Below are 20930 nucleotides of genomic sequence, written 5' to 3'. Positions count from 1 at the left end.
CTGGGATAAGATGAAAACTTCTAACAATAAATTGGGGGGTACTACTAAGTGTCCAGTTTTCCGTATTTAAGAAAAAGAAAACAAAACACAGAATTCTTTAAATTGGTTTGTACACTTGGTATTTTGTACGGTTCCTCTTGTTCACCCTTATACGATTGCCTTCTTTTCCCACAGATTCCATTTTTCTCTTCACACCGTTGAGCTTCGCTACCCAACCTCCTCACTTCACATTGGAGAAGAGCTTCCTGTGGTTGTGATGGGGCCTTTAATGCTGAATGCAATCCTACTTCTTTTGGTTTTGATCAGATGGGGCTGTCAGCTACTGTTTGCCTCCTGCCCTGATGTCTTGTCAAAGTTAATCATTACCATGGGACTATGGACAGTTCTAGACCCATTGGCAGTGTTTATAGTGGATACTCTCCTGGGGGTAAGTCAAATGAAATAATCAGGATATGAGTCCTTGACATAGAATTTAGCTTTAGTCCATGAATCATTTGACATGGAAAGTTTCAATCATAATGAACAATCAGTATTCATCTTAAATCGAAATTAAGTTTCTTCTGATAAAAAAGTCATGCATGTCTAATATAATCAATTTAAGTGTAATTTTAACTCTCATAAATAAACACTTGAAAAATAAGCCAGAAGTCATGTTGAAGATCAAATCCCAGCTAGCTGTCACATTTGTAACCTTATTACAAAGAAGCTTTATTTTGTTATATTCTTTTGGTAACTTTTTTTAGGTAACTTTTTTAATATTAAGAATTTTCATAGGCAAATTTTGCAAAAAGGTAACTGCACAGTAGTTCCTTGAATTAGTTAGGTTATTTATTGACTATGATGTAGTACTCTTCTGCAATAAATACAGTCAAGAATGAAAGCTTTTTAAACATTTCTAAGTAATAAATGTGTTTTAAAAACTACCGCATAGGCATTTATTTAGACTTTTGTGATGATATTGAAGTGACATGGTGCATTTTCACCCTAAAATATATATTTCTAAGATTACATAATTATGAATGATGTATTAAGGTACATAATGACATGTAAATAATGGTAATAATAATTCTAATATTTGAAGAGTGCTCCTGTATTTTTCAAGCATCTTCACACAATGTCTTTGATTACATATTTATGACAATCCTGTAAGTTGATAGGGCAAGTATTCTTCTCACTTTACAGCTGGGAGAAACCAGATGCAGAATTACATGACTTATCTGAGGCCATATAGCCAGTTCACACTGCACCCACGACTAGGACCCAGATTTCTGAATTCTGAGGATGATGTTCCTTCCATTGTGTTAAAATCTCTACTTCAAGCTTTCAGTCAATATATTGCTTTGTGAAATCAAATGTATGTTATCCCTGATGACAATTTTTTGATTACCCCAAAATATTTAATTTACCAATGAATTTGGGGGCTATAATTTGAGGCGAAAATGATGTGGCTCTTAGTGTAAATTTATTACCATATCCAAATCTATTGCTTTGAATTCGCAAGGCGTGGGATTTCCTAGAGAGTGTTACTGAAACGTACTGATTCTCAAACCTTATTCTGTATCAGAATCTATTGTAGGCTATGGTAAAAACAGATTGCTGGGCCCCATCCCCAGAGTTCTTTCTCTGGTGGGTCTGAAGTAGAGCTCAAGAACTTGCATTTCTAACAAATTTACAGATGACAGTGATGTTGTTGGTCAGGGACCACAGTTTGAGGACCATGGACATTATGGATGCATAGGAAAGCTCTGATGAGCCGACTAAGAAGATCTAAGAATAGCAACATAGGTTGGAAGATGCAAGCTCCTGCATAGGCAGGGCTCAATTGGGCATCCTTTCCTAGGCAAGGCTAGACAAGGCTCAATGGGGGATCATCCTTTCCTATCCTGCCTACTTGCCGTGACCCCTGACCTGCAATTTAGCAACTTTATTGAAGCTCCATTTAAATTGCCAAATGCTTTAGATTAAATCATCAAAGCAAAATTAAAGATACTGGCAAACAGTGGAGTAATTCAAGCCAAGAAACACTTTACCTTGGAGTCATCACATTTTTAAGCAATTTCAATAGGCAAAAGAAGAGACATCTGAATTTTAACTAAATTTCTATACTGTAGACCTGGCCATAAAATATCATTCCAAGCAAGGGAGCATATAGATACTATAAATTAATCAATATGACCAAATGTTTATTTATAAAATTATCTTAATGTATGAAATAATATTCCACATTTGGTATATTTCTCCTTTTAACAAGAAAAAGGAAAGTTTCATAACTGGAATGTATGTGTTTGGATTATATTCACCATACCAAGCAAATCATAGAGATGAGTGTTTTGATGGACTCTACTTGTTAACTGTGTTTGAAATCGACTCTTTTGTCAACAAAGTGCTTTCAGAACATTTGCATCCATGAAGATATCTCCCACTATGGGTGCTATAGTAGACAGCTAAGGTCAGCAGAGCCTGTCACCATTTTTCGCACTGTGTCTCAGGCCCTAGCATGCTATTTCTCTGCCTGAGCCCTAATCTGGATAAAAAGTAGAGGAAAGATTTGCTTTCAAGTTCCCTGGGGATCTTATTAAAATGCACATTCCTGTTCTCACTTATATGTGGGAGCTAAATAATGAGTATACATGAACATAAACAGTGGAATAATAGACATCAGAGACTTAAAAAGGTGGGAGGATGGAGGGTGGAAGGGGCGTGAGGGATGGGAAATTGGCATGAGGGATGAGAAATTACCTAATGGGTGCAGTGTATACTAGTTGGGTGATGGTTATATGAAAAGTCCCAGACTTCACCACTGCACAACATATTCATGTAACAAATCTGCAGTTACAGCCTCTAAATCTATAAAAATAAAAACATATTTTAAAAAATAAAACAAAATGCACATTCTGAGTTAGCAGGTAGAGCCTAGGATTCTTCATTACTGATAGACCCCTAGATGGTGCCAATGATGCTAGTTCCATGGACACACTGTGAGTAACAAGGTGCTACATACTTTGCAGAGAAGGCCTTTCCTTTCATTTTCCTGCTTGCTAGGCTGGGCTTTCGCTCACTGGGGATAGCTGGACTGCTCTTCACAAGACTGGAGTTCTCGAAGCTTTAAGTGCACTAATGTCTTGTTGATTTCATGTGAGAATTCTGACTGCTTATTCCTTAGTGGAAATGACCTCTGCCAGAAATGCCCAGAACCTGCCTACAAGTGTGATTGTTGACTCTAACTATGTAGATCATTTAACATTATTAAAATTAACTAAAACAGTGCCCCTCAAGCCCACTGGTATATCTAGTTTCTAGTCCCACTGTTAGGGATTAGCGAAAGAATCATGTGCCAAGGAACGCTCCTCAGTTCTTGAAGGACAGACCACTGTGTGAAGCCTCCATGCCTTTGAGCACCTTGACAACATGGCAGAAGAGGGAGCCTTTTGAGTTAGAAGTGGCTGTGTTTCCTACCCCATCTCTAAACTTTTTTCACCCTGTTGATTAGCACATTCTGATTCTCCAGCTGGATAACATCTACATTCCTACCTCTCTTATTCTCCAGGATAATAAGGTGACTGTGGCATCGAGGATTGATGAGCAGGAGATGTAGAGAGAAATGCTGTCTGCATTCTGGGAGGACCAACTTCCAGTTTCTCCCAGAGTCCTAATGTGCATATTGAGTAGACAGGGTGCTGGGGCTCAGCCTACAGCCACATCACACGTGAAGCCATTTGGGGAGGATGAGCAGCTGTCCCTGTAGTCCTCTGAGATCTGCTCAGAAGGATGTCTGCAGCAATCTTGGAAGGACTTTTCTTGTTTCAGTTAGTTCCCTCAGGCAGATAAATAGGAAACCAGACCACTGTATCCAAGGCAGCTGACAAAATGAGCAGAACTTAATTTACTCTGGACCTCCGATGTAATCTATAGGAAAGTAACCTCCAGTGTGGCCATCTCAGAACCAGTTCATAGATCTGGAACCTGACAAAGGCTGCCTTGGATTCCAGTAGCTGTATAGAGCACCCTTCTCTCTCTCTCCACTTGAAAAAAAAAAAAAAGCTAAATTGTTTTCCAAATTTGCACAAATTATTGGGCAGTTTGAATCCATCATGTTTTATTGCAGATGACATCTAATTTTGTTATCTTTTAAAAACCTCTAAAGCTGTCTGTAATCCACAGATAGACAGCATTAAAACCCTTTGGGAACCTGTAAAAATGCACTTGGATGTGGCCACATACTGAAGCTTCAGAAGTATTGATTTAAATCTATGGTTCTCAAAGCGTGGTCCCTGGACCAACAGCATTAACATCACCTGAGAACTTAACAGAAATGCAAAATCTCAGGCCCTGCACCAAATTCACTGAGCTAGAAACATTGGGAAGGGGCCCATCAATATGTATATTAACAAACCTTCCAGGTGATTCTGATGATCATTAATTCTTGAAAACTACTGTTCCACAAGGATTGCAGTTATCATAGGTTGAATGTCACTTGGGAGACTCAGGTTGCCTGAGTTCATACCTCCAGATCCTTCCGCACTTCTTTTTAGCGGACGAAGCTGAGTATCTTCTGGGTTTGAACCAGGTCACTCAGCTCAGGGAGATGCTACCTAATTTTACTGGTATTTTCTGTCTTGAATTCATTTCATGTATGGAGATCTAAAGGGAGATGTGGCAGATGAATTGGTCTGAGGCTGAAGTGCTGAGTGGCTGTTGATGTTGCTAGTAATTCTTTGCTAGTCCTTCAGTTTGTTGGTTCAGAGGTTGGCAATGCATTGATGATACTATGTTCAACAATTTCATTAAATGGATAAATTATTTCTCTGCCTGAGCCCTAATCTGGATAAAAAGTAGAGGAAAGATTTGCTACTGAATGTTTTAGTCCATCAGCACATATTTATTGAGTATATACTCTCTACATAAGGTTTTAAAAGATTCAGAATAAATATGACATAATTTCTGCCCTCAATATAAATAGTGAGATAAGAATAAAACATGTAAGCAAAGATGAAAGGTAGGATGCAAACACTGTCATTCAGCAAACGATTCTTGAGACTCCACATCGTATTCTCTTTTGTGCTGCGATAATAAAATACCTAAGACTGGTTAATTTATAATGAACAGGAATTATTGGCTCATGGTTATGGAGTCTGGGAAGTCCGAGATTGAGGAACTGACATCCTAAAAGTGTTGGAGGCTGCACAAATGTTTCTTATGATTAGGCATAATTGAAACCTGTCAGTAACAATATGAACCCTTGATCAATTAAGCAGCTGACTAGTCATTACCTTCTCCTCCTTGCTCGTTACTCAATAAATACAAAGGGTTGTAGATGCTCAGCGGCCGTCTTTGCTCACTAGAAGCAGGGAGCTCTCTTCTTCTCCTCCATGCTAGCCTTCCCTTAAAATAGTTTCTTTTGTTTTTTGTTATCATTTCTATGTTCATCCCTTTGTTCAGTCTTGTAATGACGGTCTCAAGCAGTAACAATAGTAACTGCCATAATGACGGTCTCAAGTAGTACCCGTGGCAGTCAACCACATGCAAGGGGCTTCTTGCTGTGTCATCCCATGGCAGGAGAGCAAAGAGAGGATGAGAGATGGCAAGAATTCAAACTTGCAGCCTCAAGCCCTTTTATAATTGGCATTAATCCATTCACGAGGATGGAGCCTTCATGACCTAAACACCTCCCATTAGGCTCTACCTCCCAACACTCTTGCACTGGGATTAAGTTTCCAACACATGCTTTTGGGAGACACATTCAAATCACAAACACTCCATTAGAAGTGACCATAGAGTAGTGGAAAGACCACAGAGTTGGAGTCAGAGAGAGCTGGGCTCTGGTCCCAGCTCTGCTATGTGTCATCTATTTGATGTCGGATAGGCCAGTTTACCTCTTCGATTTTCAATGTCCTCATATGCATCATGAGAAAGTAGTAATATCTACAAATACAAAACACCTACCTTACTCTTTTTATAGTGTTGCTGGGAAGATCAAATAAGAGACTGGGAATAAACCTTGAAACATATATATATATATATAAAATACATATATAAATTATGTATATAAATATATAATATATATTTTATATATTATGTGTATAAATATATAAACATACTATATATTATATGTTTAACATAAAAAGAATAAAGATGAGAGTATGAGAATGAAATGATGATGCTGTGCTCTGTGAATGACACAAGATGTAAGAGCCATTGCCCCTATAGTCCAGGCTGGAATTTACAATCTAGTTGGAGAATCAACACACACACACACACACACACACACACACACACACACACACAGATGTAGTATGGGCCGTATGTGATGAATACCATTTGGGAGGCACCTGGCTCATTCTCTTATATCTTTAGGTCTTTTCTTAGAGGCCATATTTTTAGTGACACCTATTCTGAAGCAATATTTAGTGATACACTTCTATCTTTCCTATACCTCTTCTGGTTTACATTTTTCTTCATAATACCATCCTGTGATGTATCATAAACAATAAATTACTTATTTTAATCTTGCATATATGCTTACTATCATTCATGTACCCCCTTCTCACATAAATGTAAGCTCCAAGAGGGTAGAGCTTTTGTCTAATTGTATTCCCTCTTTTATCTTCAGTTCCTAATGACACATAATAGGCATTCAATATATGTAGGTCAAAGAAATAATTAAAATATATTGGTTAGGTTATGTGACTGTCATCAAATATATATCTTTTTTTTTGGTTTCATTAATGAATCTCAAGTCTATTTCATTACCTTTAAGAAACAGCAGAAAGGTATGATGTAGAATAGGAGAGATGCATGATGACTCTTACAATCTACTGCCAGAAGTCCTGGCAGCAGTCACACAATTTTGCGAGATAGACTGGTTAACAAGTACAGAATATAGAAATAAAAGTTTTGAGATGGTGCTCAAAGAAGCAGTAGTTGAGAATTGGAACATCTCAATTATACTCACTGCCCAATCACTAAAGTATATTTTGGTGTAGGGAAAATACAAATGAATCTGCTTAGGTTTCTGTTTTCATCTACACATGAGTGGTTTGGATAAGCTTTTTAAAAAATGGCTTTTCAACATTTATTTATCATCAGTTTAATCATTAGTTTAAAAACTAAAGATATTCTTCCTTCTCTATTGCATTGAGAAAAGATACCTTACTTAACATTTATATTGCACATTACTTCCACTTGATATCAAGAGACTTATAATTAAAGAACATCCATATTTTATAAAGTCAAAGATGTCATATGATGATACTGTAGGTCTTTACAAATGTATATACTTTTAAAAACCCCATAGTATTGTTTTTCATTTCTAATCCAATGTAGTGTACGTCTTTCCTTGTCTAAAATAAGGACTTATTGTTAAATTAACCTAATGTAAACTTGGTTTTCAAACGCACATTAAGTAGCCTGATAACTTTTTTATAAGTTTCTAAAATAAGCCATCTCTTTCATGCATAGCACAAATTAAATTCTTATCAAATCTGCTTCAGAAAGAAAGGACTCTTTTCACCATCATATTTAATTTCTTCACATCTTGTGCTCATTAAATTCAGAAGTTAATAGTACATAAATAAAACATGGCTTTTACTTTATGAATTGCATGTCAAGTGTGTGCATGTAAAGGCTTAGAGGGAAGATGAGAAAAACCGGGTAAACCAAGCCTTTTTTCTTTTCCTTTGTGTACCAGAAGAGCTGGCAATCTTTAGTACCTGGAAGACTTATTTCAAAAACAATTTATAGGGTCACATAGTCTTTGTATATTTACTTTCACCTAACTTGATGATCAGTGTTCCCATTCTTAGTTTTTCAAATCTGTATTTGCTTTTGTCAGCGGCTAACAGATAATGAGGAGACTCCCATGGCAGATGCCGCGAAGCTCTACTGGATGTTTGTAAGAACGATGCAGCCAGGCATTCTTGGCGTGGTGATCACAGTGCTGCTTTACATCCTCCTGTTCATCATTTCTTCTTTGATTTTATATTTATATTGTCTCAGGTAAGGTGCTTCAATCACTTTGTTCTTCAATGTGTTCAGCCTCCAGTCTTCTTTTTGCACATTTAGGTTGTGAGGAGATGGTTAAAGAAGAGAAGTTAGAACCATCTCTACATTGCTAAGGTGAACATTTCTTTGGTTACCTGTAACACTTGTCCTGAAGACCAACCAGGAAATTATTTGACTTTAGGAAAATATTTTCCCCATTATAGAGAGAGCTAATTTTACTGTGAGTTATTAAACTTGCTGCTCCAAACCAGAGACCTGTAGCAAACAAAGAGCAATCTCTTGATATCTAATAACATTCTGGGACATTTCCTGAAAAGTTCGTCTTAAATTCTCTTTTTCTTTTCCTTCCAACCTGCTTCTTCCCACACTTTCCACCCGTTAAAGTCACCAACAGAAAAATTATTCTTCAGCTTTGATCCTGAATATCATGGATTTGGCTTGCCAAGTCATCAGTTTATGTTTGTGATGAAAGAGAAGAGAAGCAATAAATGCAAGGTAGTATAAAAAGTACTAGGAGGGCATTTTATTCTATTGATTATTTCCTTTGCTTTGCAGAAGCTTTTTAGTTTGATGTAGTCCCACTTGTCTATTTTCACTTTTACTTCCTGTACTTTTGGTGTCTTATCCATGAAATCATTGCCAAGACCAATGTCATGAAGATTTTCCCCTATGTTTTCTTTTAGGAATTTTACAGTTTCAGATCTTATGTTTAGGTCTTTAATCCATTTTAAGTTGATTTTTGTATTAACATATGGTGTAAGATAAAGGTCAATCTCATTCTTTTGCATGTGAATATTCACTTTTCCCAGTGCCATTTGTAGAAGAGACTCCTTTCCCCATTGTGTTTTCTTGGCATCCTTGTTAAAGATCAGTTCATTGTATATGTGTAGATCTGTTTCTGGGCTCTGTAGTCTGTAACATTGGTCTATATCTGTCTTTATGCCAGTACCATACTGTTTTAATTACTACAGCATTGCAATATAATCTAGCAATTCCACTTCTGGGTATTTATCCAAAAGAATTGGAATCAGAACTTCAAGGAGATATTAGCATTCTCATGTTCATTACAACACTATTCACAATAGGCAAGACATGGAAACAGCCTAAATCTCCACCAGTTGATGAATATATTATGTGGTACGTACATCCAATGGAATATTATCATAAAAAAGAAAGAAGTCCTGTGATATGTGACAGTGTGAATACATGTGTATAAACCTTGAGGACATTATGCTAACATATATGAAGTATCTAAATAAGTCAGACTCATAGAAGCAGAAAGTAGAATGATGATTTCCAGGGGATGAGGAGAAGGGTAAATATGCAGTTGCCATTCAATGGGTAAAAATTTTGGTTACAAATGATGATGAAGTTCCAGAGATCTGCAGTGCAACATTGGTATATAGATAACAATATTGTATTGTGCATTTAATATTTTGTTAAGAGAGTAGATCTCATGTTAAGTGTTCTCACCACCATTTTTTAGCAAAGTGCCAGAAAGAGATCAACACAGGGATCTCTAGGAGCATTGAGAAAAGGAAACAACACAGATCTGGTGGAGGATGTGGGCAACAGGCAAAGATTTCAGTGGAAATATGATACTTAAGTAATCTTTGAAGCCTTAATATAATTTAGCTAGATAAAAAACAGAGGGAAGCAGGTTTGCAGGCAATGGGAAGATATATAAAGCCATATGGTCCTTCAAAAGTGTGACGTATTTGACAAATCAAATGTATTTTGACATGGCTGGTGTGCAGGATATGGGGAGATGGCAGACAGCACAGTTAAAGTTGGAAATGTATTCAAGGACAAGATGATAAAAGACTTGACATCATGCTATGGAGTTTGACTTTCTTCTAATGGTAAAGTGAAAACATTAAAGGATTTAACGTAACTTTTAATTTTAGGAAAATCACTCTGATAGTAGAAGGAAAGGTGGGTTTAACAGTGACCAGGTTGGAAGTAGGAAAATCTAGTTAGAAAGCCATTTTGATAGTCTAGGCAAGGAGTGTCAAAAATTTTAAAGAGAATATCACTAAACATGGAAGTTGGCATATATTTAAGAAATAGTTTTCTGCATATGGCTAGCCAGTTTTCCAAGTACCATTTATTGAATAAGAGATCCTTTCCCCATTGCTTATTTTTGTCAGGTTTATCGAAGATCAGATGGTTGTAGATGTGTGGTGTTATTTCTGAAGTCTCTGTTCTGTTCCATTTGTCTGCATGTCTGTTTTGGTACCAGTACCATGCTGCTTTGATTACTGTAGGCTTGTAATATAGTTTGAAGTCAGGAGGTGTGATGCCTCCAGCTTTGCTCTTTTTGCTTAGAATTGTCTTGGCTATACAGTGTCTTCCTGGATTCCATATGAAATTTAAAGTCGTTTTTTCTAATTCTGTGAAGAATGTCAATGGTAGCTTGATGGGAATAGCATTAAATCTATACGCTACTTTGAGCAGTATGGCCATTTTCACGATATTGATTCTTCCTGTCCATGAAGATGGAATGTTTTTCCTTTTGTTTGTGTCCTCTCTTATTTCCTTGAACAGTGGTTTGTAGTTCCCCTTGAAGAGGTCTTTCACATCCCTTGTTAGCAGTATTCCTAGGTATTTTATTCTCTTTCTAGCAATTGTGAATAGGAGTTAATTCATGATTTGGCTCTCTGCTTTTCTATTGTTGGTGTAAAGGAATGCTTGTGATTTTTGCACATTGATTTCGCATCCTGAGACCTTGCTGACTTTGGTTATCTGTTTAAGTTTTGGCGCTAAGACGATGGGGCTTTTTAAATATAAAGCCATGCCATCCGCAAACAGATATAATTTGACTTCCCCTTTTCCTATTTGAATACCCTTTCTTTCTTTCTCTTGCCTGATTACCCTGGCCAGAACTTCCAATACTGTGTTCAATAGGAGTGGTGAGAGGGGGCATCCTGGTCTTGTACTGGTTTTCAAAGGGAATGCTTCTAGCTTTGGCCCATTAAATATGATACTGACTGTGGGTTTGTCATAAATAGCTCTTATTATTTTGAGATATGGTCCATCAATAACTAGTTTATTGAGAGTTTTTAACACAAAGGATGTTGAATTTTATTGAAGGCATTTTCTGCATCTATTGAGATAACCATGTGTTTTTTGTCTTTGGTTCTGTTTATGGATTATGTTTATTGATTTGCATATGTTGAACCAGCCTCGCATCCCAGGGATGAAGCTGATTGATCATAGTGGATAATTTTTTAATGTGCTGCTGGATTCAGTTTGTCAGTATTTTATTGAGGATTTTTGCATCAATGTTCATCAGAGATATTGGCCTGAAATTTTCTTTTTTGTTGTTGTTGTGTATCTTCCCAGTTATGGTATTAGGATGATGCTAGTTCATAAAATGAGTTAGGGAGGAGTCCCTCCTTTTCAATTGTTTGGAATAGTTTCAGAAGGAATGGTACCAGCTCCTCTTTGTATTTCAGGTAGAATTCAGCTGTGAATCTGTCTGGTCCTGGGCTTTTTTTGGTTGATAGGCTACCAATTACTGCCTCAATTTCAGAACATGTTTTTGGTCTGTTCTGGGATTCAACTTCTTCCTTACACCTTATATGAAAATTAACCAAGATAGACTAAAGACTTAAACGTAAAACCCAAAGCCATAAAAACTCTAGAAGAAAACCTAGGCAATACAATTCAGGATGTAGGCATGGGCAAAGACTTCATGATGAAAATGCCAAAAGCAATTGCAACAAAAACCAAAATTGACAAATGGGATCTAATTAAACTAAAGAGCTTCTGCACAGCAAAAGAAACTATCAATACAGTGAACAGGCAACCTACAGAATGGGAGAAAAATGTTGCAGTTTACCCATCTGACAAAGGTCTAATATCCAGAATCTACAAGGAATTTAAGCAAATTTACAAGAATAAAAACAACCCCATTAAAAAGTGGGCAAAGGATATGAACAGACTCATTTCAAAAACAGACATACATGTGGCCAACAAACACATAAAAAAATAGCTCAACATCACTGATCATCAGAGAAATGCAAATCAAAACCACAATGAGATACCATCTCACACCAGTCACAAAAAAGTCAAGAAACAATAGATGCTGGAGAGGCTGTGGAGGAATAGGAATGCTTTTACGCTGTTGGTGGGAATTTAAATTAGTTCAACCATTGTGGAAGACAGTATGGTTATTCCTCAATGATCTAGAACCAGAAATACCATTTGACCCAGCAATGCCATTAGTGGGTATATATCCCCCCAAATATAAATCATTTCACGATAAAGACACATGCACATGTACGTTTATTGCAGCACTATTTACAATAGCAAAGACATGGAACCAACCAAATGCCCATCTATGATAGACTGGATAAAGAAAATGTGGTACATATACACCATGGAATACTCTGCAGTCATAAAAAGGAATGAGATCATGTCCTTTGCATGGACATGGATGAAGCTGGAAGTCATCATCCTCAGGAATAGAAAACCAAACACCACATGTTCTCACTCATAAATGGGAGTTGAACACTCAGAACACCTGGACACAGAGAGGAGAACCACACACACCAGGGCCTGTTGGAGGGTGGGGGGTGAGGGGAGGAAACTTAGAGGACAGGTCAATTGGTGCAGCAAACCACCATGGCACATGTATACCTATGTAACAAACCTGCTCTTTCTGCAGATGTTTCCCATATTTTTTAGAAGAAATAAAGAAATTCAAAACAAAAACCAAATAGTTAATGAGCAGAACATAACATAATTTGATTGGAAGTTGAAGGCAAAGGAGAGGATGATAATTAGTATAGTCTCAAGATCAGGAGTTGAGCAGGTGGGAAATGGCTGTAGAATCCTCAGAGGCAGGGATTAGATAGAAAATAAACATTTACAGGAGATGGATAACAAGTTAACTCACTTTTCTTTCATGTTGAGCTATCTTTGATATTGCCAAGGGAAATATGTTACGAGAAGTTGGATAAATAAGTGCAGAGCTCGGGGAAATCAATATAGACTATAGATATATGTAGTTGAAACCTTGAGTTTCATTGCCTTTTGGTAGAGACTAAATTGCAGTGGGCTGAGTCAAGGATGTGGATGTAGAGTTGGTACTTTGTGACTTTTTTTATACAGTTATGCTATAAATAGAAAGTGGTTAGAAAATATATTTTAAAAATGATTTTTAAATACGGGCGTGGTTTGAACATATTTCTAGGCAGAGATGAAAATTTACAGAAATATTATAAATACTTAAGCAAGGGAGTATATTTGAGAGAGGTCTCTGAAGACATGAGGTACAACTCAGATGGAGACAAACCTTGGATTTTGGAAAAAGATCTTGTCTCTTGATATGATAAGAAAAAAAGGTAAGGGTGAATGCAGCTGCTTGGAGGTTTGTGGCTGGGTACTGAGGGAGTACACATATGATAGTCATTATTTTCTATGAAATGCGAGGTGAACTCACTGCGCAAGTCTTCCTTCAGTAGACTGATCATTCTCTGATGCGGCCTTTAGGTCACTAACATAGCTGTTGTAAAATTGCCTAATTCTCCAGGGGATGTGTGTTGTTTAGGCACAGGCTTGGTTTATATTTTGACATGTCATAAGCACTGTATGTCATCTTTCCAGAGCACTTAGTTTCTTAGAGAAGGGCTTCTCTGATCACTCAGTTTTCATTTGACCACAAACTTGTCATGTGGCCCTAGGCAAAGATGTTCATTTGCTAGACTTTAGGCATTTTTTTTTGTGTAACATGATGAAATTAACATGCATGTGTAGGTTTTTATAACAGGCTCTACATGAATAATTATTGTTTAAAATGATCAGAGAAGTTAAAGCATGAGATGTAGTTTAGACTTTTCTAAGATTAAAATTATCAAATAATGTTTTGTATCATTTATTCCCACATCAATATAACCATTTTCACTTAAAATGAATGTTTACAGTTACACTCTTCATCGTCGGAGGTCTACAACTTTATTATCTACATTATTTGTAAAGTTAAAAAAGAAAGCACAAAATTTATGCACCAAATAACTATGACTTAATGCTTTGCTACCTAAAGTAAATGGGTATTTGAATTAAAATAGAAAGATTACCCCACAGGTAATTATGGGTAGGAAGAGTGGGAAGCACTATAATGGATGGAGAAATAATATAGGGACAAAACAATGACAGGTGGATGGCCTGGCCATCATAGACAATGAACCTGGAATAATTTAGTAGAAATAAACAGGTTTTGTTCACTCTCTCAACCTAGTTCTCCTTGTTTTCCATGCTTAACCTGCCGTCTAAACTAGGCATGCTTAGTTACCCTCAGCAGGGTTTGCTTATATTCTAGAAGCAGGTGCTCTTAAGGTTCCTTCAGATGTTGATAAAATGATGGTAATCTCCTACAGGAAAAATACCTGTTTTTTTCCATCTGAGTAAGTCCGTCTCTTCCATACATCAGCTGAAGAGTCTGTTTACTTGTCTTTCTCTGAAACTGTGTCCGGAACTGGTGGGTTCTTGGTCTCACTGACTTCCAGAATAAAGCCACTGACCCTCGTGGTGAGTGTTACAGTTCTTAAACATAGTGTGTCTGGAGTTTATTCCTTCTGATGTTCTGAGGGATTTGGAGTCTTTTCCTTCTGGAGGAGTTTGTGGTCCGCCTGGCTTCAAGTGTGAAGCTACAGACCTTCACGGTGAGCGTTACAGCTCTTAAGGCAGCGCGTATGTAATCATTCGTTCCTCTCGTCTGGAATTGTTCATTCTCCTTCACAGGTTCCTGGTCTCGCTGGCCTCAGGAGTAAGATTGCAGATCTTCACAATAACAGTTATAGCTCATAAATGCAGTGGGGAACCTAGAGACTCAGCCCCTGTAAGATTTATTGCAAAAAGCAAAACAACAAACCTGCCCCACTGTTAAAGGATACCAGGGCAGGTTGCCCTTCCTGGCTTCGGCAGCCTGCTTTTATTCCCTTATCTGACCCCACCCACATCCTGCTGATTGGCCCATTTTACAGAGAGCTGATTGGTCTGTCTTGATAGGGTGCTGATTGGTGTGTTTACAAACCTTGAGCTAGACACAAAAGTTCTCAAAGTCCCCACCAGATTAGCTGGACACAGAGCACTGATTGGTGCATTTATAAACTTTGAGCTAGACGCAGAGCACTGATTGGTGCATTTACAGTCCTTTAGCTAGACATAAAAGTTCTCCAAGTCCCCACCAGATTAGCTAGAAACAGAGTGCTGATTGGTGCATATACAATCCTCCAGCTAGACATAAAAGTTCTCCAAGTCCCCACCCAACTGGGAAGCCCAGCTGGCTTCCCTAGTGGATCCCGACACGGGGCTACAGGCGGAGCTGTCCTCCAATCCCCCGCCATGCCCGCCAATCCCGCGCCAGGCGTCTGCACTTCTCAGCCTTTGGGCTGTTGATGGGACCGGTAGCCGTGGAGCAGGGAGTGGTGCCCCTCGGGGAGCCTCTGGCCTCCCGGAGCCCACAGGCAGGGAGGAGGCAGCAGGGCAGGGCTCGGGCATGGCGGGCTGCAGATCCAGAGCCCTGCCTCGCGGGGAGGCGGCTGAGGCCTGGTGAGAATTCCCGCCAGGCGCGGGCAGGCCAGCAGTGCTGGGGGGAGCCAGTGCAGTCTGCGCAGCTGCTGGCCAGGGTGCTAAGCCCCTCACTGCCCGGGCCGGCAGCGCCAGCCAGCTGCTGTGAGTGCGGGGCCCACCTAGCCCACGCCCACCCGGAACTCACACTGGCCCGTGAGCGCCGCGCCCCGCAGCCCCGGTTCCAGCCCGCGCCTCTCCCTCCACACCTCCCTGCAAGCAGAGGGAGCCGGCTCCGGCCTGGGCCAGCCCAGAGAGAGGCTATCACAGTGCAGTGGCGGGCTGAAGGGCTCCTCGACTGTGGACGCCGAGGCCGCGGAGGCTCTGAGAGCTAGCGAGGTCTGCTAGCACATTGTCACCTCTCAAAATGATGGCATGCTGGGCAGCCCAGGTCCTCTGTGAAGCCAGCACGGCCCCCAGCAGATGCATCTGGTCATTGAGGTGGGGTTTTGCTCTGGCATAATAGTCCAGGAGACACAGAAGTCATAAGAACTCATCTTAGTGGAAAATGCCAATGTGGGTTTGTGCAATGTCTGACTGATTTAGGTTAGCATCCTTAATCGATATATTAGAGCAACAACTGTAAGTCGTTCTGGACTTCTGGATCAGTGCTGTCAACATGGCAATGTTAATATGGCTAGCATGATAGGAAGACAAAGGAGACCAAGTCTTGTGCTGGCAGTTCATAAAGGATGTGTCTAGCTCTGGGCCCTGGAAGCTCCACATTATGGGGACTGGCTGTGCAGGCTCCAGATTGATCCCTGTTAAGTTTGCTTGTTTGGACCTGATTCCTCCAAGAGCCTCAGTAATTAGATGCTACAGGATTTCTACTAGAAAAATTCTCAGTCTCCATGGCTCTGAAAGGCAAGTTGACTGGGATACCAGTTTCTCACATCTGCTAGATGTAATCATTTGGACTTGATTTTATAGTTTCTAAAAAGCATTAATATTTTTAGTAATTTTTCTCATTCTAGAAGAATTTGTGATTTATGAAAAAAATTGAAAGTATAGAAAAAAGTCAAAGAATAAATTTAAAAACACGAGTAATCTCATCTAGATAAAGCATTGTTAATTTTTTAGGAGCTTTTATTTAAACTGTTTTCCCATTATATAGTTTTTTACAAAGTTGGAATTCTACAAAAACAACTTCATATGTTGATTTTAAACTTAATATTATGTGATACATTTAAAAAAATTTTATTATACTTTAAGTTCTAGGGTACATGTGCACGACGTGCAGGTTTGTTACATGTGTATATATGTGCCATGTTGGTGTGCTGCACCCATTAACTCATCATTTACATTAGGTATATCTTCTAATGCTATCCCTCCCCCCTCCTCCCACCCCAGGATAGGCCCTCCTGTGTGATGTTCCCTTTCCTGTGTCCAGGTGTTCTCATTGTTCAGTTCCCACCTATGAGTGAGAACATGCGGTGTTTGGTTTTCTGTCCTTGTGATAGTTTGCTCAGAATTATGTATGCACTTAATGCATACACAATATTTTATATTGTATAAAATATACTGTAGAAGCAGTATAAAATACATATTTATTTATTGCTGGAAAATAGATTGTTTTACATTTTTGTACATCTTATAAATAATTCTAATGAACATCCTAGGGCACAGGGGCTTGTCTACATTTTAAAGTATTATTTGAATGGAGTCCTAGAGACCCAGAAATACTGTTTTAGAGGGTTTGATATTTCTAAGACATTTGACAACTATTGCAAACTTGTTTTCTAGGAAAGTAGTATGGATTTATTTTTCCACAGTAGTAAATGAGGAAAGTTCTAAAATCATGTTCATGTAATGTCTTAACTTTTTAAAAATTTAATAGAAGAAATGAAATCTCATTTTTCAATAAATGTTAGTTTTTGTTTACTCATCGCTAAACATTCTTACTATGCTCATTATTCATTCATATTTCATTTTCTGTGAATTGCCTTTTTTTTTTTTTTGAGATGGAATCTCACTTTGTCACTCAGGTTATCTCGGCTCACTGCAACCTCCGCCTCCCGGGTTCAAGTGATTCTCCTGCCTCAGCCTCCCCACTAGCTGGGATTACAGGCGCCTGCCACCATGCCCAGCTAATTTTGAGTTGGGGTTTCACCATGTTGGTCAGGATGGTCTCGAACTCTTGACCTCAGGTGATCTACCCACCTCGGCCTCCCAGAGTGCTGGGATCACAGGCGTGAGCCACAGCGCCTAGCCTATGAATTCTTTTTTAAGTGTCCTTTTGCCTTCCTTTTCACAGAGCGTTCAAATATTTGTCTTACTCAGTTTTATGAGTTTTATATATATATATATTAACAGTATTAACCCTTTTGTCATAATTTTAACGGATATTTTCTCTATTTTCTGCTAGCCTTTTAAATTTATGTTTTGATTTTAAAATAGTTATTTAAAATTTACATAAAGTCTTTTATAACTTTGTTGACATTGAAATAACAAATTTGACAAATAATTGTTTCCCATTTATTTACTTCTATTTTTAGAAAGTTTGAATTCTTTTTTGAACCTCTGCTCATAAGCCATGTAGAAGTCATTTGGTATGGCTAGTGTTGAGATCTAAGACATTCTTTTATCTTTAATTTTCTGGTATGTTCAGTAAGTTGGTATCATCATTAGATCTTAACTGTTTTGTTATTTTATCTTACTGGGTTTTATTTTAAATAAATTTACCTCATTATTTTATGTTTCCAGTGTGATGGACAGAGTAAGCTTCTCTTGTTTTCACGATAATCTTCTACAAAATTTACCTTTCCCCAAACATTTATAAATGACTACTATGGACATTGGCATTAGGGAAAAGATGTGAGGCCCATCCATGACTAAGTGTTTGGTCTTGTAGCATTCCTTTCAGATAAAGCTTCCATTGATATCATATAGATTCTTGAATTCTAAACCCTTTATCTAAATAGTACAAAAGATCTCCAGGCTGTTTACATTTTTCTTTAAAATATGCAGAGAACAAGAAATCACAATTTAAGTGTTAGTTAGATTTATTTAAGCTTGTTATAGTCCTGGAAGCTGTACACAAATCTAAAAGACTGATAGTCAAGTTAATTAGTTTTTGAGGGTCTTTATGTCTTCTTAATCATTGACTTAATAGTTCCAAATAGCCTTATAAGTTTTAGCTGCTGTCATTTATTACTTAGGAAAATTAATTTAGATTAAAATAATTTAAAGACAGGTTTTGATGAGAATATTATGAGCATATTCATTGTCTAGGGACTGTGTATGAGATAATCAAAGATTTTCTACTTTCTAAATCATTTCACTGTGGATCCACAATCTTCTTTACAATGTTCCTTGGTAAAGGCAAAATATTATTTACCAGGTAAAGAAAAAAAATTCTAAAATGTATGTAATTAATATCTAGCTAAGCAATTCTTATTCCTTGAAATTCTCACCTAATTAGTTCATGGACATTCTATGCCCTGATAGGCAGAAATGAACTATGTACATTATGACACATTTATATAGGAATAGACATATTTAAAAGATTTAGATACTGCATTGCGTCAGCTCCATTAAACTGAATGATTGTAACTCAATGGCTCAATCCTGCAGGTCCAGATACATTCACTGAATGCTGGTTTAGGTCCAGATACATTCACTGAATGCTTGTTTGCTAAAAGCTCATCATTGTTTCTCCCTCTACTCCTTAGACTTTAATATGTCTTGTGTGGGCAGTTGAGACAATGTTGTAGCTGACCCCCCTTCCATTTTTGTTTCAGCAGATAGAGTGCTCTTTTTCTACCCCAACTCTTCCCATCCATAGCCGCAAGAAGCTAGGTCAGAGATAAGGTGAACATTCCTTGGCATGATATTTCTTCTCTTATAAACAGAAAAATTGGTCAGTTTAGACCCAATCACTCCTTTGATGAATTGACTTTTGGTAAATTTGCCTGTTTTCAGAACCTCTAGGGTAAAAATAATATAAAATAATCTGTTACAACTTCTACTTTCTTCCCAAACATATGGGAAACAGGGCATGTGAGTTTTGATCAATGACAAACAGGTGTCAATAAACTTATATGTGCCCGAATGAAGTGACAAGGTACAGACTACCTGGCTGGCACAGTCTAGATTCCTGGCTTGAGCTTATTTTAGGTCACTGGGATAAGAAATTTTCTTTTCTACTTTCATGTAAGTACTTGCATCTCATAGCGTAGTTAATCTGCATTGGCCAGTGCCACTCCCCACTTTTCTCTGTCAGCAATATGTATAGTTTCTAAAACTCTTCCTGAAAAAAATTGTGCCATCCTTATTACTGAAACAATTGAACAACCAACCAAAAAAAAAAAAATCTTGGTTTGCTGCCACAGACCAAGGAGGATTACCTCTGCATAAAAGCAGTGTGTTGAATTCTCTTCACCTTGTATTTTAATGTTGCATAAGTAGTCAGACCAGAATGAAGCAAATATTGTGAGAAAATGATATGGCATTCTTGGACTGGCAACTGAGGGCAAGATGTGGACTCTATAATTCACCCTTCTCTTCTCTATACCAAGAAAAGTACCTGGAATACAATGGAACACAACAAAAATTGGTTGAACTAAAAGCATGAATAAATAAATGAATACTTTTTTTATGTGGTGAGGACACACTTTCCCTTTCAAATAAAATGTAACTTATAGGCTGCATGTTCAAATGACCCTTGTCCCCAAGTGTTTTTCATTTTGAACTGTCAGCTGGAATATAATGAAGCATGGAAAGGTACACACACAGCTCTCGCCTGTGTTAATTTGACTTATCAAAATGACCAGAATAGGTTTTTAGTTTGACTTTTTGGTAACAGTCAACTTTAAAAAGTACAATGCAATGTGGAAGGAAGAGTTCAAAATTGTCAGAATGATGCATAGCAGGAGAAATGCAAAACTTTTAGTCAATGTAAATAAAAAATTCAGAGAACCCAGGGTGGTAATAACCACAGTTTAGATGCAGAATGATCTCTAAATTCTGTCTTGACAATTCTCTGTTCTAACTTTGGTATTTTCAAATCTCTATTCTGTGGCCTCCAGCCTCCATCTTCTGCTTTCCTCCCCAAGTAGTCTTTTTTCTTTATTGACCTGTTAAATAGGTTAATATAAGGCATGTTCAGATGCTCAAAACTGCAGAAGAGTTCCTAGTGATCTTGGTCATACTTACAAAGGGGCTGTCATTCTGCAAAGGGACAATGACAGAAGGGGCCTCCTCCTTAGGCTAGTTGTAGTACACAAGCAGTGGTGGTTTTCACCATTGACATTAGTTGTAACACTGGACCTTTTCCTGGCACTGTGTTTTCCCAGTAGCTAAGACCTCACAGACTAGTTGGATTTGAGACAGTGCTGCTGTAGTTCTTCTTTTAA

General features: G+C 38.0%; 1 protein-coding gene across 1 annotated transcript in view; it reads left to right on the top strand.

Annotated features, from left to right (window-relative positions):
- LOC126952358 (uncharacterized) overlaps positions 1 to 20930 on the top strand; it is a gene marked incomplete at its 5' end in the record, with an annotated part of 317885 nt that overhangs the window by 214084 nt on the left and 82871 nt on the right. The window contains 2 exons of the mRNA XM_050786815.1: positions 175 to 427; positions 7832 to 7995. Of these exons, the coding sequence (XP_050642772.1) occupies positions 175 to 427; positions 7832 to 7995 (417 nt within the window). The remainder of the gene's footprint in view (positions 1 to 174; positions 428 to 7831; positions 7996 to 20930) is intronic.

The sequence above is a fragment of the Macaca thibetana genome, chromosome 4 (assembly GCF_024542745.1).
Source record: "Macaca thibetana thibetana isolate TM-01 chromosome 4, ASM2454274v1, whole genome shotgun sequence".
In the NCBI taxonomy this organism is placed as follows: Eukaryota; Metazoa; Chordata; class Mammalia; order Primates; family Cercopithecidae; genus Macaca; species Macaca thibetana.
The sequence above is the reverse complement of the archived record's forward strand: the minus strand, read 5'-3'. Positions and strand labels throughout refer to the sequence as shown.